Raw genomic sequence first — 14,106 nt, 5'->3', positions numbered from 1 at the left:
ACTGATCAGCTATTTTAATAACATATATAATAAATATATAGCTAGGATTTCTGCTAGGACATAAATAATAGCTAGGATTTCTGCAATCTTTTGAACAGTCTACTGTATGAAATACAGTCTACATATGAAATATGATGCCTTTTACTGATGCTATATGATGATATCAACAATTAAAATATTTGGGTATATTTCACCTAAAAAGGTAAATTGTTTTTTGTTGTCATTGTTTATTTATTGCGTGAAAAAAAAATCATGATTGAAAACTTGTCATCCAAATTATTATGCACGTTTCGCTTTCTAAATTTTACTTCAGGTATTTATGTCTGCATAATTTATTCCACAAGAGGGTGCAATTGCACAAGTTGTCATGAAAAACACTAATCTACAAATACAGCACCCTTGAGTTATAAGGGAAAAATGTATTTTTTGTTTCTATAAATTTGGACTTTATTGCTGAAAACATCATGTTTCCATAATGACGTTTCACTGATGTGTTTAGAATTTTAATTCCTTCATAGCATGTACACATACATTTCACAGATTCGCAGTTTAAAACTGAACATGAAAATGTCTAACAAGGCCACTGAAAGAACACAAGCCATTACTTTTAAGCCAGTCATCCTATTACTGTAGCTGTATCTTGAATCAGCTAATGCATATATTTGGGAAGGGCTTCCAGGCTTGAAGTTTTTTTTAGAGATTAAGACGCCATCATTCCTTTGATCTCATCAATTATTCTCTTATTTGGTTTCATCTTGCAGCCACCTCAAGATGAATTCATTACGATATGGTGAGTTTTATTGTGATATCCGTGGACACCTTTTAAACACAACACCAGTCAGGAAGGGACTAACAAGTTACCACTGGCACAAAAGAGCTCTACCCACCTTTGTAAGACATGTCAAGGCTGGATAAAGATTTAAGATAGCATAGCTCTGGAGGCAGCAGTGTGCCCTCATGGCCAAGAAGGCCAATGGCATCCTGGGGTGCATTGAGAGAGGGAGGTGATCCTGCCCCTCTACTCAGCCCTGGTGAGGCCACATCTGGAGTATTGTGTCCAGTTCTGGGCTCCACAGTACAAGAGGGATGTGGAGCTGCTGGAGAGAGTCCAGCGCAGGGCCACAAGGATGATCAGGGGCCTGGAACATCTGCCCTATGAGGAGAGGCTGAGGGAGCTGGGCCTGTTCAGCCTGAAGAAGAGAAGGCTGAGAGGGGATCTAATCAGTGCCTATAAGTACCTCAAGGGAGGGAGTGCAGAGGATGGTGCTGGCTTCTTTTCAGTGGTGGCCACCGACAGAACTAGAGGAAACGGCCACAAACTGAAGCACCAAAAGTTCCACAGGAACTTAAGGAAAAATGTTTTAACAGTGAGGGTGACAGAGCACTGGAACAGGCTGCCCAGAGAGGCTGCGGAGTCTCCTTCTCTGGAGATCTTCAAAACCCTCTTGGATGCAGTCCTGTGCCACGTGCTCTAGGTGACCCTGTGTGTGCAGGGGGGTTGGACTAGATGACCTCCAGAGGTCCCTTCCAACCTTAAGCATTCTATGATTCGATGATTTCCTTGAAAACTTTTTGACAGAAAAACAGAGTATGTTATTATTTGTATAAACCTTTGGTAAGGTATTTGGATTCTCAATCTATTCTCAATCTATCTCAGCCTCAATCTATTTGATCTTTGCAGGGGGTTACACAACCTGTACAGTGGGTTTCACTGCACAGTATACACATATGACTTGGTTAAGAGGCAGAAAGTCCAAAATCTGGATCCAAGTCCTATAGGATTCTCCATTACAAGCACTAAAAATCTCCAACTGCTTCAACTTGTACTAGCAAAGGGTGTAAGAGAGTTAAAGTGCTGCTGTGCAACTATTTGAGCCTTGGTAACAATGGCTTAGGTTTAGCACCTCACTTCCAGTGGAAGCTATACTTTTTTTACTACGATTTTAACCTACTTTGGTGCTCTTAATGTAGAAAGCAAAACAGCCTCACTGGTTCTTATCGAAACAAAGCAGAAAAAAAAACATCACTATTGACTGTTGTAGCTGTGGATTGTTACATGAAAGAATAACTATCACTTTCTTCTGTGCTCAAGGACAGACTAAGACAGTTTAAATATTTAATTCTGGAAGAAATTGCATAGCTATGAATTTCAGCTGGAAAGAGACACCTAGTTTCTGCATAAAATGCACCTTAGACCCCACCTTTCCTCTTTACAGGCCCTACTGTCTACCCTAGGTGGCTGTCTCCACAGTTAGTTGGCTTTTTTCAGAGCTCATTAATACAACCTATCTGGATGATATACAGGGAACTTAGAAACAATGTGAAAGAGGTGTGCCCGTGCTAGGCTCTGCAAGAGCCTCTTTAGCACTTAGGACTGCCAAACTGCCTAAAACCTATCTGAGGTTTTTGCAAAGTATTATAGCTTTCTCACGTTTTAATGAACTGGAGATGAATATAGTTAACTCGGTTAGGAAAAGGATTTGTTTATGTTGTAGAAGACATAAGAATTACATGTACATATGTGATATACTGAATTCTGTGGTTCTCATTTGGAAGTCAGAGACTGAATGCATAAAACTGAACAGGAAAGCCATTATAACTAGCTACTTGTGTCTCTATTTAGGTGGGAAAAAAGACTTATAATTATAAAGAGCCTTTTGTGTCTACAAATCGTTGCAGTAAGTTAATTACCATTTTCTAGAAACTCCTATTGTAGGGGTTAAAAAAATCAAACATGAAAGATTTTAGTCTTTGGATATTTTACAGGCAGGTTTAAATTATATTAACAGAATTCTAAAGAAAAAAATGAAGTTATTTAGAGACAGTAGAAACAAAAGGATACATGGGGAGAAGTATTTTAATCACTTTTGTAAGTACTAGTTAAACAAGAGTGGACTTTTCTATAATCGAGAAATTCATTTACAGAATAAAAATAGCACTGAGAGTAATTTTGATCAAAGAGAATTATTATTATTATTATTATTACTATTATTATTATTTTGACATACATAGAAAAAGTAGTATGACAACTAACCCCTGGCCAGGCTATTGTTTGGTGTAAATTGGTATGACATCAATAAAATAATATTGCTAGACTAATAATTACCTATTAATTACAAGGGAAAATCCAAATATCTTTTCAGTATCTTTTCAAACCAGTGTTTCCTATAAATACATAATGAGACTAAAAATACACATTGTTGAATGTGTTCAAAGATCGCATTTGGATAACGAGATTATGACCTTTTAAAAAGCATACCATTTTATCCTTCTCTTTTTCTTGACATTCATGCAATTTTCGTTCCAAATCTTCAATTCTGGACTGCTCCTCGCGCAGCTTGTTACGTAAAGCCCTCACAAATCCAGCTGACGGAGATTCCATGTCTTCCTCATTTATTCTGTAATATTTCTATTACGGGAAAAAATTCTCCAATCAGAGGCCAACATAAATCAGGCAATCTCTTTTCTAGAGCTACAAAGTACTCTTGTAATTCAAAGACATTATTAATACATGTTTTACATTTCAGAGTTCTGTTCTTGTAGCAAATACAAAATCTGAATATATCTGACCGTACTTCGTCAGAAACGTATTATATCTAATATATAATTTATAATATTAGAAAACTCAAACATTCAGCAAAGAAAAAGAGAAAATTCGGAGGCACTGTATATCTTACATATCGTCAGACAGAAACACTGTTTCATCTAAAGACAAAGACAAACACCTTCCAAGAAAAGAGGACACGTTGCCTCCTGCTGATGTGCTCCAAGATGGTGCATTGCCAACAGCCAGCCACCAGGAAACACAAAGCTTAAAAGTGCACTCTTTTTTCAGGAGTACTTACAGCACCTCGGCATCTAATTCAATGTATTTTCTAAAATTAGATGATATATAATACTGCTCAACCTTCTAAAAATATTAATTCTAGCATTAGTAACTGTTCTCTCTTGTGAAATAGCATCCTTCTAGGAACTGACAGAACTGTGACCCTGCAACACCCTGGTGGGAACAAGGCTGTTAGCCCCTCCACGGAAACAAAATGCATGTTTTACTACAGTGATTTTATGAACTGGATCGGGGAAAGACAGTTTTTCCCCAGAAACAGAACTGGACACACAGTTAGGCTTGCATTACTGCATATGGTCTATATAGCAGTTACTCGGTCATATGTAGACATTTGCTTTTCTAATAGTCCGTAGAGATTAAGTTCATAAAGTCAGAGGAATCTAGAGAATAACCCAGTTTACCCTTAAGAAGGCACCTAAAATTGATCAGATGAATTGTGCCCTAAAAATACTTATTTATCTCCATTGACTGTCAAGGAAGTAAGGCCACCTTGGCTACATCATAAACATGTCTCCATTATTGATCAAATGTTACAGGAGGCAAATATCACTGTTTTATTTTTCTCTGAAGCAATTATTTCCCCAAAAGAGTCACTATAGGATGCTGAGAGGGTACAAAGTTTTTGTCAAATAGCTCACAATATAGGGTACATAAAGCCTAGTTTGATTGAATTTACTTTCTTGCAGTGACTTCTAGCAAGATTTCACAGTTCTCATGGAAATTACTATTTCATACTTGGATTTGCAGTAGAATTTCCTTCTTCACGTGATGGTGCTACATGTTATTAGACAATAAAAGATAACAAAAGCAAAAATAAAATAAACAAAAACCCAAACACTCCTCTCTGTAAAGTATTAACAAATCTTGTCATTTCTTTTTTTCACAGAACCTATCCTTTTACTCACTGCTAGAACCCAGCTACCTAGCTCGTGCTTCTTAGGTGCCCAATTCCATCCTTCATCTACTTTAAACTACACAACACTGCTGAAATGTGTATCACCTTCCATCACTAGCTCAGTGCTCACAGTGTTCTGATCTCCTTTCACGTCTTAATCAAATTCCTCACTCTCACGATTCCTCACATCTGTTCTTCCCTGAGCCTTTCTTCTTTGGTTCACTCACTGAAACGTCCATGTTATAAATGATGACAGCTATTCCTGTTCTCCTGTCCCTTCGCAAGTCTAGATGATATTCCATTCTCTAATGACACACACTTTTTCTTTTCCTTCCAAGCTCCTTTTTATAGTTTTATTTATGTTGTATTGTAGAGTGGATGCTGCTAATATATGACACACACTGCAGTGATACATACAGACTTGACTATACTATATATACATATAAACAACAGCAGAATAATTGTAAGTAAATATTGTCACCTTTAATAATCCACATAAGTGTTTTTCTTTTTCTTTATATACTGACTTTGTTTTGTAGAGAAGCACAAACTTGTATTTTCTATTTGTAAGTCAAGGAAGGAAGATAAAATTTATGCTCCATGTTTTGGAATTTGGATTGTTGCGCTGTTAAACATCCTGTTATCTGTTGACATGAAAGTTTGTGCATGGTCCCTAGAGGGCAGTATAAAGTCACTTAAAGAGGACATGATTGGTAATTATTATCTATTCATTAGTCTGAGAATTAACTTTAAAAATGTATCAGGACATTTTCATTTTTAAAACTAGATTGAACAAAATTTATTGTAGTTACCATATTTCCACTTCCTAGGAAAATCAGGACAGCCTATGGCCACCTAATGCACTTCTATAGCAAACAAATTGCTATAAAAGTGGAGGAATTCTTATTTTTCATTGGAGCAGATGATATTCTTATAGGAAGATAACTTCCATCACCTTTTAGAGCTATCTTTAGTGGGAATTAAAGCAAGTTTGCCCTCGTGGTAGCTAGTAGTTCCAGAAGATCCCTTCGTTTGCTCTTACTTCTTTCTATAATTCCCAATAACATGCAAAATTGTTAATTGTGTATTTGGATCTACTCCTATATTGCTTGATAATTTTGTGGTCAATTATTTGTAATCAATAAATGAAAAAAACATCTTCCTCAAGTGATAACTCAGATACTCATTCACGCTATAATAACCATGATGTTGCTCATCTAAGACTATGCTTAAGTGTGTCAAATTGCATACTTCATCAGCAGAAGAAAAAAAAGGTGCCCGTAAAAAAAAATATTTTCTAGTAAAAATTATTTAAATACTTAGTCTTCATGAAAAAATCAAACACATCTTTCTCCAGATTTTGAAACGCAAAGCTGATCTCTGTAATTGATTCATAGTACATTACGCAGATTATGCAGTTTGGCAGTCTACTACCACATTATTGGTTAAAACCCACCTCGATACTTGATCTGAGAACAGCCAGCGCATCACATAATTGTTGTTGGTAGCTCTGTCGAATTTGGACTTCTTTCTGCAATTCAATTTGTAACAAATTACTGAGAATTTTGATGTGCAATAAAAGGAAACAACTTTTAAAAATAGTTTCTTCTTTTTCATTAAGGATTAAATGCTATCCAAACTTTTAAACTCGAAGAAAAATAAGAAAAAGCTAATGTACTTTTCCTATCACTTTTTCCACTGACAACATTTTTCGATCTCTTTTCAGACTTTAGCCAAATAATCAAACTGTACCTCTTCTCTGCAAAAAGTGGATTCAAAGCTGCTTTAAAAATGAGTACTTATTTAACAAGGACTGTCTCAAATGTTTAACATAGGAATTCATGTACCATTTTTTAAACTTTTATTTTCTTATATAATCATCTCAGAATTTTGAAACGGAGTTTGCTTCTTTACTCATACATTCCTTCCTCCTAGTGATTGCACACTATATATTTGCAACACAATTATCTAGAAACATTCATGCCAGTCAACATGTTTTGATTTATTATCTAAAGATCACTGCATATATATTTTCAAAGAAATGTTTGCAAATGAGCCGTAAATAATTTATACACACAAGAAAGTGTGCTAAATTTCTTGTTTATTAAAATATTACAAAATACTTATTAGAAATAATCACGGTACTATTTAAGATGTTTTCCTAGACAGGTTGTTAATACGCGGTGTACAATGCAATCCATATTTTATTAACTGCACACTTTGGAAAGTCACTTTTATATCTGCATTAGCACTTCTCTTTATATGCTTATTGTGAATACTTCCGTGAAATACTTTTCATAATGCACAGTATCACATCAATTTGCAAAGGGAGGGTATATGAATTACTACTGGTACCTAGCGAAAATTAACATGTAATGAACAAGAACTTTTCTTTTTACCCGTTTATGAAAAAACTCAATGTCTTTCAGTCTGTCATTTACATATTTACAGAGATTTGAAGTCTGCTCTTCAATTTGTTCTTCATGCTGTGCTTGAACGAGTGTTTTATAGGTAAAGAAATCATGCTGGAGGACGTGGATGAGCTAAAAAAAATCAAAATCCTTTTATTATTTCCATACTGAAGAATATTTTGCTATACAAAATAAGTTAGGCACAAGATATGAGGTATGAAAGGCACCTTATGCAGGGCTGGCAGATATGACACAGGACCTAAAGAAAACCTGTGACCTATGAAACAGGAGACAGCAGCCAGGTAAGAAATCTTGTGATATCTTGCACAAATTGCACCATGCGCTTATCTGTAGAAAAACTGAACCTAGAGGGAGAGTCTTCTCACATCTGTATTTGACCAGCTGAGTCTGTTCTCCAAATTCCACTGACAACAAAGACAAATTCACACTGAATGTAAGGGTGGTTTGGATGCCCTGCTCAGATAAAGACACCTGTACAAGACACTGAAGTGTAGGTATCTTAATCTGTGAGCTGATTCTCAGACCAAATATCCAATTTGACTTTTTAAACAAAGAATTGGGCAGCTTTCCATAACAAAGGCGAAAAAATATTGTGTCAGATTGTTCTCTAATGAAATTAGCAATTATATTAAGAAACCTGTAATCACTTTTGTAAAGCAAAGCATGAATTATACAAACGTGTCAAAACTGATGTATAAAGTAGTCTCAGAGGTAACAATGATTTCTTTGTAATGTTTGTTGTGAGCATCATTCCCCTGTATCACTCTTGAGGACAATAAAAATTCAAATTGAACTTATAAAAACTGTAACTTATTAAATACAAGACCTGAATACTTTAATAGGAAAAAATATATTTCAATAGTCCCATCAAAAGGGAAGGAAACATTATGAGAATGATTCTGGATTTAAAGATTATTTGTATCCAGAAGTATAGCGTGTTCCCTGACAAATTAAAAAGCAATGTCCCCCAAACCTTTCAACACTGGATATTTTAAAGATATTTGAGTTCATTATTTGACAGTCAGAAGAGATTTGCGCAGTCAAAATACTTAGCTTTCTCAACGCCTCCCCAACCCTCCCCGCATTTTAGGAAAAACTCAACAATCTGCCAGGTGGTACCTAGTTGCATTCTACAGGACATGTATATGTACATATCAATATAGATATCCAAATGAAAGTCCAGAAAGTGGTCAAAACTTGTTTATATACCCTAATTCCATACTCTGTAAAGGATCTTATGTCAAAAAAAAAATCAAGATACCTGCATTTTAACAAGAAGTGACACAGAGAGTGCAAGAGAAAATGTATTTTTAGATTCTTAGAAGAATGTAATAGAACATTCATAGTAGAATGAATAACCTACTTTTTCTCAAGTCTTTGAGGAAGGTGAGGGAGGATGAGATTTTGTTTTTTTTTAAAGTAGCACCAAAGGCATTTGTGTTTAGCTCTTATCTATGTATACATCAATAGGGATTTAAAAAGAAAGTATTTTTTTTTGTTCATGTAAAGTCCTGAAGCATCTCCTTTAGTAATTTTCTACACAACGAAGAATTAGAACTACAGAAACATCTGATTTTGGTGCACTGCATCTCCCTGTGCAGGTCTCTAAGGGCACCCACCCTTCTTCACAATGATTAAGGCATTTATGTTACATAGACTGGATAGTTCCTCAATACAAAACATGCCATCCTTTCCCAGACTGAACCTTACAATTCGGTGAGTCTGTGTTTAAATTACATGTATAAAGCATGTAAATTACATGTATAAAGCATGTACCATTTGGGTCTTCTTGCTAATCTGCTTTTGAATACACCATTTTCAATATAGAGGTACCATACCATTAAGATAGTTTACCTGACATTAGGTAAGGTATCAGTGGAACTGATAGGCCCACATTTGTCTCCAGACTCTCAGCAGCTATTAAACAAGTCTTTAGAATTTTCACTTACATTTATGTTTTCTGTACATTAAACAATGTTAATCCTTATGTAGTGTTTTCTGACTCACACAGCCAGGTTAATTCAGTCTCTATCAATCTATCTATTCATCTATTAATAGTTAATTATCATTCTACTCTGAAAGCAAAAAAAACCCCATGAATTAGCTGAAACAGCCAAAGGAAGACAGAAGAGCTAAAACAGATTTCCTAAGAATTACACAAAACAGAGAAGACATCAAGAAAACTACATGTTATATAGCATGATGAAAACCCTCTTAAAATTATTTCCTAATTTACCTCCATTAAAGATTTTGTGGTAACAGTTAGCTCCTTTAGTTCTGGTATTTCTTTTATATCTGTTTGAGTAGCATGATCTGTGGTGTAATACCCTATTCTTAAGTCATCTGAAATGCAAGGCCTGCAATAAGAGACAGATTTCAAAAATACTTGACATTTTGATAATTGCATTAATCATTTAAGTTAGTCTTTTATTAATAACGGATACTCAGAGGTAAAGTTATTTCACTCGTACATATTTTTTTCAGATGAAAGGAGAATCTGAGTGAATAAAGACATTTAGAGACTTTTTCTAAGGTTATATTTGTTTTCTGAAGGTAGCTGTTTTCAATCAAATATTGAATAAAAATTATAACATCAAACAACACTGAGAATATTTAAAATAATAATGCAAAAGAGAATGCTAAAGAAAAAAACCATATGTTTGATCAGGAAATAGATTATTTTAAATGTCATGTAGAGAAATATATCAATACAGAAATCCTGGATTTAGGATTGGGTTTGGACCTGTTATATCTGATATTTTTATATTATTATCATATTCTAAAATACACCTATGATTGTAATAGTTTAATAAATTAGAATTTTTTCTAAGTTTTAGAATATTAGAATGTTAGAAGCAGTATTTTTAGCCTGTCAAAATGCCTTTCTCTTAGAAATGAACGTTCCTGCCCTGGTGTACATGACTTGTCTACTGGACAAGCTGCTAAAAACGGTGTTCAGTCACAGGTGCTCTGAAAAAGCTCTTCATTTAGCGAGCAGCTCAGCATATTGCAATTAGGAACATGACTGCCCATCATTGCATCGGTGTCCACGAGCTGGCATTGCCATTTCCCGGCTTGAGTTAGAGCAGAGGAAATCTGAAAGCTGAGGCGGTTGCAATGGCTGCTGTGGGGAGGCCCTGGCGCAGTCAGGACCTGAGCCACCCCGGAACGTGGGTAACTTCGATACCGTATGCAAGTGGGTTAGTTTCACAGAAACTCAATCTCCCCAAGAGGAGAGAGGAGCGTGTAGTGAGCCAGGGTCTGACCCCTCGACCTGTGGGAGGCCCCCAAGGGCGCCGAGAACGCTCTGAAATGGGCTAAACGAGCAGCGAGGTGACACTGCGCCCGCCGCCTCACCGGCGCTGCGGCTCCAGCTCCTCCAGGCCGCAGGGCAGCGCCAGCAGCTCCCACGTCTCCGGAGCCAAGGGGGGCACCCAGGGCCCGGGCCCGCTCATGGCGCCGGCGGCGGCCATGGCGACCGAACCCCACCCCCGCCGCGCTCGGGGGTGACGCAATTTCCGGCGGCGCGAGAGGAAGGGGCGTGGCGGCCGTTAACGGTCGCCTGGGGGTGGGTGAGGAGTTGCCGGGGTCGAGGGTGGCGCGGTGCGGTGCTGGTGTCCGGGGAAAACTCAAACGCTCTTCCCTGCCTGTTTCGTCGTATAAAGCCAATTAATTCAGCTCACACGCCTCACATTTCCTCAGCAACGTTGTTTATACGTTGTTTATGTTATTTTGTACTACTCGGCTCTTACTGCACATGTGCTACATCTCCCTTCCATTTTCCCCTCATTCAACATATTATCTAGTGCCATCTTTTTTTCCTTTACTGTTCAAACAATTTCTTACGAGTCTTTGCCTCGTTTAACCCACGTACTCGTTTAAGATAAGAGGACAGTGCTTTTACTTCGGAAATACAAAGGATTAGACCCACTTCATGACATATGCTGGAGAAGAGTCTAAGAGGGTTTCATGTGCTACGCAGAATTGTTTGGTCAAGAAACATATTGAAACTGAAATGCATTGGCTTTAGCCACGCTTACATCACTTTGAACGTTTATCTGATTCACGCTCATCCAGTGTGTTTGAAAATAGCCATGAGATGCTCAGATAGCAATTTAAACAACAAAGAATGAGAAGAAAACTAGGAAATCTGGTGAAGTCAAGGGTTTGGTTTCAATTTACGTGCTGCAGGTAGAAGAAGGATAAAAACCCTTTACCGGACTTACAGCTGAGAGCTACTGGGAGTTCATCCAACATGCAACAAGCCATTCTGAGTAGCCTATTTGTTTTCATTATAAAAATGAATTATGTTTTTGCATTCTAGTTTTTAAACTGTGGAGACACAGGCAGTGTGAGACATGATGCAAAAAGGAATGCATTTTTTAATATAAAAAGGAATGCATTTTAAAATTTTTACTGATAATTCTCCCTTGATAAAAGTACATCAGAGAGTATCAATCTGTGTTTGAATGCTGTGTTTGATTTGTATTGCTCTGTGATCTCACCTATTAATATCATTCAAACTGCAGATCATCTCAGCTTTGCTTGGATTCCAGTTATCCTTGGAAAACAGGGTAAGCATTTAAGAACATGGAACAATACCGCACACCTATAAATACAGGCCCAAACTAATGGCTTATTTAATGGAAACAGCAAAGATGCTACTACTGAAACTGTATTTTACGAAGATTACCACCCGTGTCTGCTCTATGTGATATATAATCATTATGGACCTGAAATGATTTCACATTTTGTTTCCTTTGTGCTAAATAAATCACTATGGATAATGTTTTGAGTCTAACTAAGACTGCTGAAAGGTCTGTGAAAGAGGTCTCAGGGATTCATATGGCTTATAAGAAAAATGTGCCTCATGTTTTCAAGAATGAAAATAATTTTATTAATTGCACTATTTTTTTTCAATCTGTAAGCACCATTTAATTTAATTTAATCCAATTCACAGAAGACGTAGGAAAGAGATAGAAACTGACAACTTAAATGATAGATGTTAGTTTTGTTCTCATTTTTGAGTTCAAGTTGAAAAGAGATAAAACCTATATTAGGGAAATCTAATTGGTAAGAAATGTGAGATATGCTGCAGAATATAAGTCACCAGTTACTACACGCACAACTGTTGTTCAATATAAAAGGGAAAATTATGTTTTAAAGTCACATGTGCTGAATAATAACTTCAACTGACAGTTGTAACTCTGGGATTCTTCTTGGTCATTTCCTCTAGTTTAAGTACCTGAGTGAAAAGCAGAAACTGTTACTTTGTTTACAAAGATGATTTGTAAAATCTCTGGTGCTTTGGAGACGCTTCCAACAATAATAACAATAAAAAACCCTATTAGAGGATCTAGGCCATGAACTACGGTTTTCACATTTGCTAATGAAAATCCAATGATTTCCTTATATTTTATATATGTTACCTTATTTGTGATTAGGGCCTGGTCTTTCCATTTTAAGTAGTGTGTTTATGTTAAGTAGCTTGATGGTTCACACCTAATTCCCTGCAGTCATAATAATCTTGTTTATTTAGAAGCATGCTTATTGTCTTGTCTGGGCAAGGTCAGCTATCTTTTAAGACTATAATCAGAAGTTATTTATTGTCTTCATCAAGTTCCCTGAAATGGAAGCTATGATATTTTAACCTTGACTTTGGAAAATGAGGTTAGTTGTAATCTTTGAAAGTTAGATCCCACTAGCCGCTGATCTGTGCGTGGTCTCTTGAGAAGTGCTGCCCTTCTGCTGGTTAGCCGGGGTCTCTCCCTTCTGGGAGGATAAGACAGTGGTATCACAAGTTGGTGACTTGTGGCCTTTCCTGCAGCGCCGCTGGTTCTCACCATCGCTCCTGGGTGGGTTCAGATGAACCTGACCATGAGTTTAGGTGAACTTGACCACTTAGGAACAGATGTTTGCAGGCACACATAACATCTTTTTAAACCAATATACTCTTCTGTTAGTTGGCCAAAATAAAGCATTAGCTGTTAGAATGGAACAGCAAAGCATTTTTGCTTCTTTTTTTGTTTTGTTTTGTTTTCCATGGTGAAAGCAGAGTCTCTTTAGTCTGAAACTGGTCAGTTCAGAATTACAATTCAGCTGTCAATGCACAGTGAAGCTACTCTCCCCTTCCAGCTACCTCTTTTTTTCTTTTGTTAATTTTGTTAATAATGATGATCTTGTTATTTATGATGATTTTACATATTCTGTGTCTTATGACTGAAATCATCAAGAGTTAATTAATTTCTGACTGAGTCTCCAAGTGTTTGACTGGTTCGCACACTAAGAGTGCTTGATAATCTGTTCTTACAAGACAAAATCTCAATTCTGTACTCCAGAAAAAAATCAGAAACTATGGTTAGGTCACAAAAGGTCACATACAACTACTACTGGCATTTCTTATTTTTCTTCATTTTTTAACATGTTTTGTTTGCTGACCTGAGATAAATGCAATAAATTCATTTTATTCTCTATGGTCTTGTTGGAAATGAAAATGAAAAGACTTTGAGACACACAGTTCCTCTGCAGATGTGATAAAGCAGCAATAAGCTTCAAGCAAAATACAAGACACAATTGCTCCTTGTTTAAACCAGTTGCATTAATCCACTAGACAATTAAGTCTGTCTCAAAGACAGACTTAAGGAAAGAAAATGACAGATTCTCTGGAAATTTCAGGCATGGAACAAAGGACTAGCGGAGAAGGATGAGATTTACTGTAAAGTAAGATCAAAGTGTTTACTGAAATACTGCCCCACTATTTTAAACCATAATGGTCCTTACGTTCATAGGCCATCCTTATTTCACCAAACTACTACTAGTGGTTTATTATTAGGATCCTTTCATAAAATGATTTGCGATTATGTCATAGCCGAAAGCCAAGCATGTGAGTCAATACTATATTTATCCAATGGCAGTTTCCATCCGTTTCTTTT

At 36.6% G+C, this 14,106-nt stretch overlaps 1 protein-coding gene across 1 annotated transcript in view; it reads right to left on the bottom strand.

The window, feature by feature from the left end:
* CUNH10orf67 (chromosome unknown C10orf67 homolog) overlaps positions 1 to 10,647 on the bottom strand; it is a 42,827-nt gene extending 32,180 nt beyond the window's left edge. Inside the window, exons 1-5 of the mRNA XM_088533956.1 lie at positions 10,532 to 10,647; positions 9,411 to 9,531; positions 7,142 to 7,285; positions 6,199 to 6,273; positions 3,260 to 3,409 (exon numbers count right to left, since the gene is read on the bottom strand). Coding sequence (XP_088390082.1) covers positions 3,260 to 3,409; positions 6,199 to 6,273; positions 7,142 to 7,285; positions 9,411 to 9,531; positions 10,532 to 10,647 — 606 coding nt within the window. The remainder of the gene's footprint in view (positions 1 to 3,259; positions 3,410 to 6,198; positions 6,274 to 7,141; positions 7,286 to 9,410; positions 9,532 to 10,531) is intronic.
* Between the last annotated feature and the right edge of the window lie 3,459 nt (positions 10,648 to 14,106).

This window comes from Tinamus guttatus, unplaced genomic scaffold, assembly GCF_059628265.1.
Source record: "Tinamus guttatus ecotype Peru unplaced genomic scaffold, ASM5962826v1 Tinamus_guttatus_pri_ptg000530l, whole genome shotgun sequence".
In the NCBI taxonomy this organism is placed as follows: Eukaryota; Metazoa; Chordata; class Aves; order Tinamiformes; family Tinamidae; genus Tinamus; species Tinamus guttatus.
Note: the sequence above shows the minus strand (reverse complement) of the source record. Positions and strands in the feature narration are given on the sequence as shown.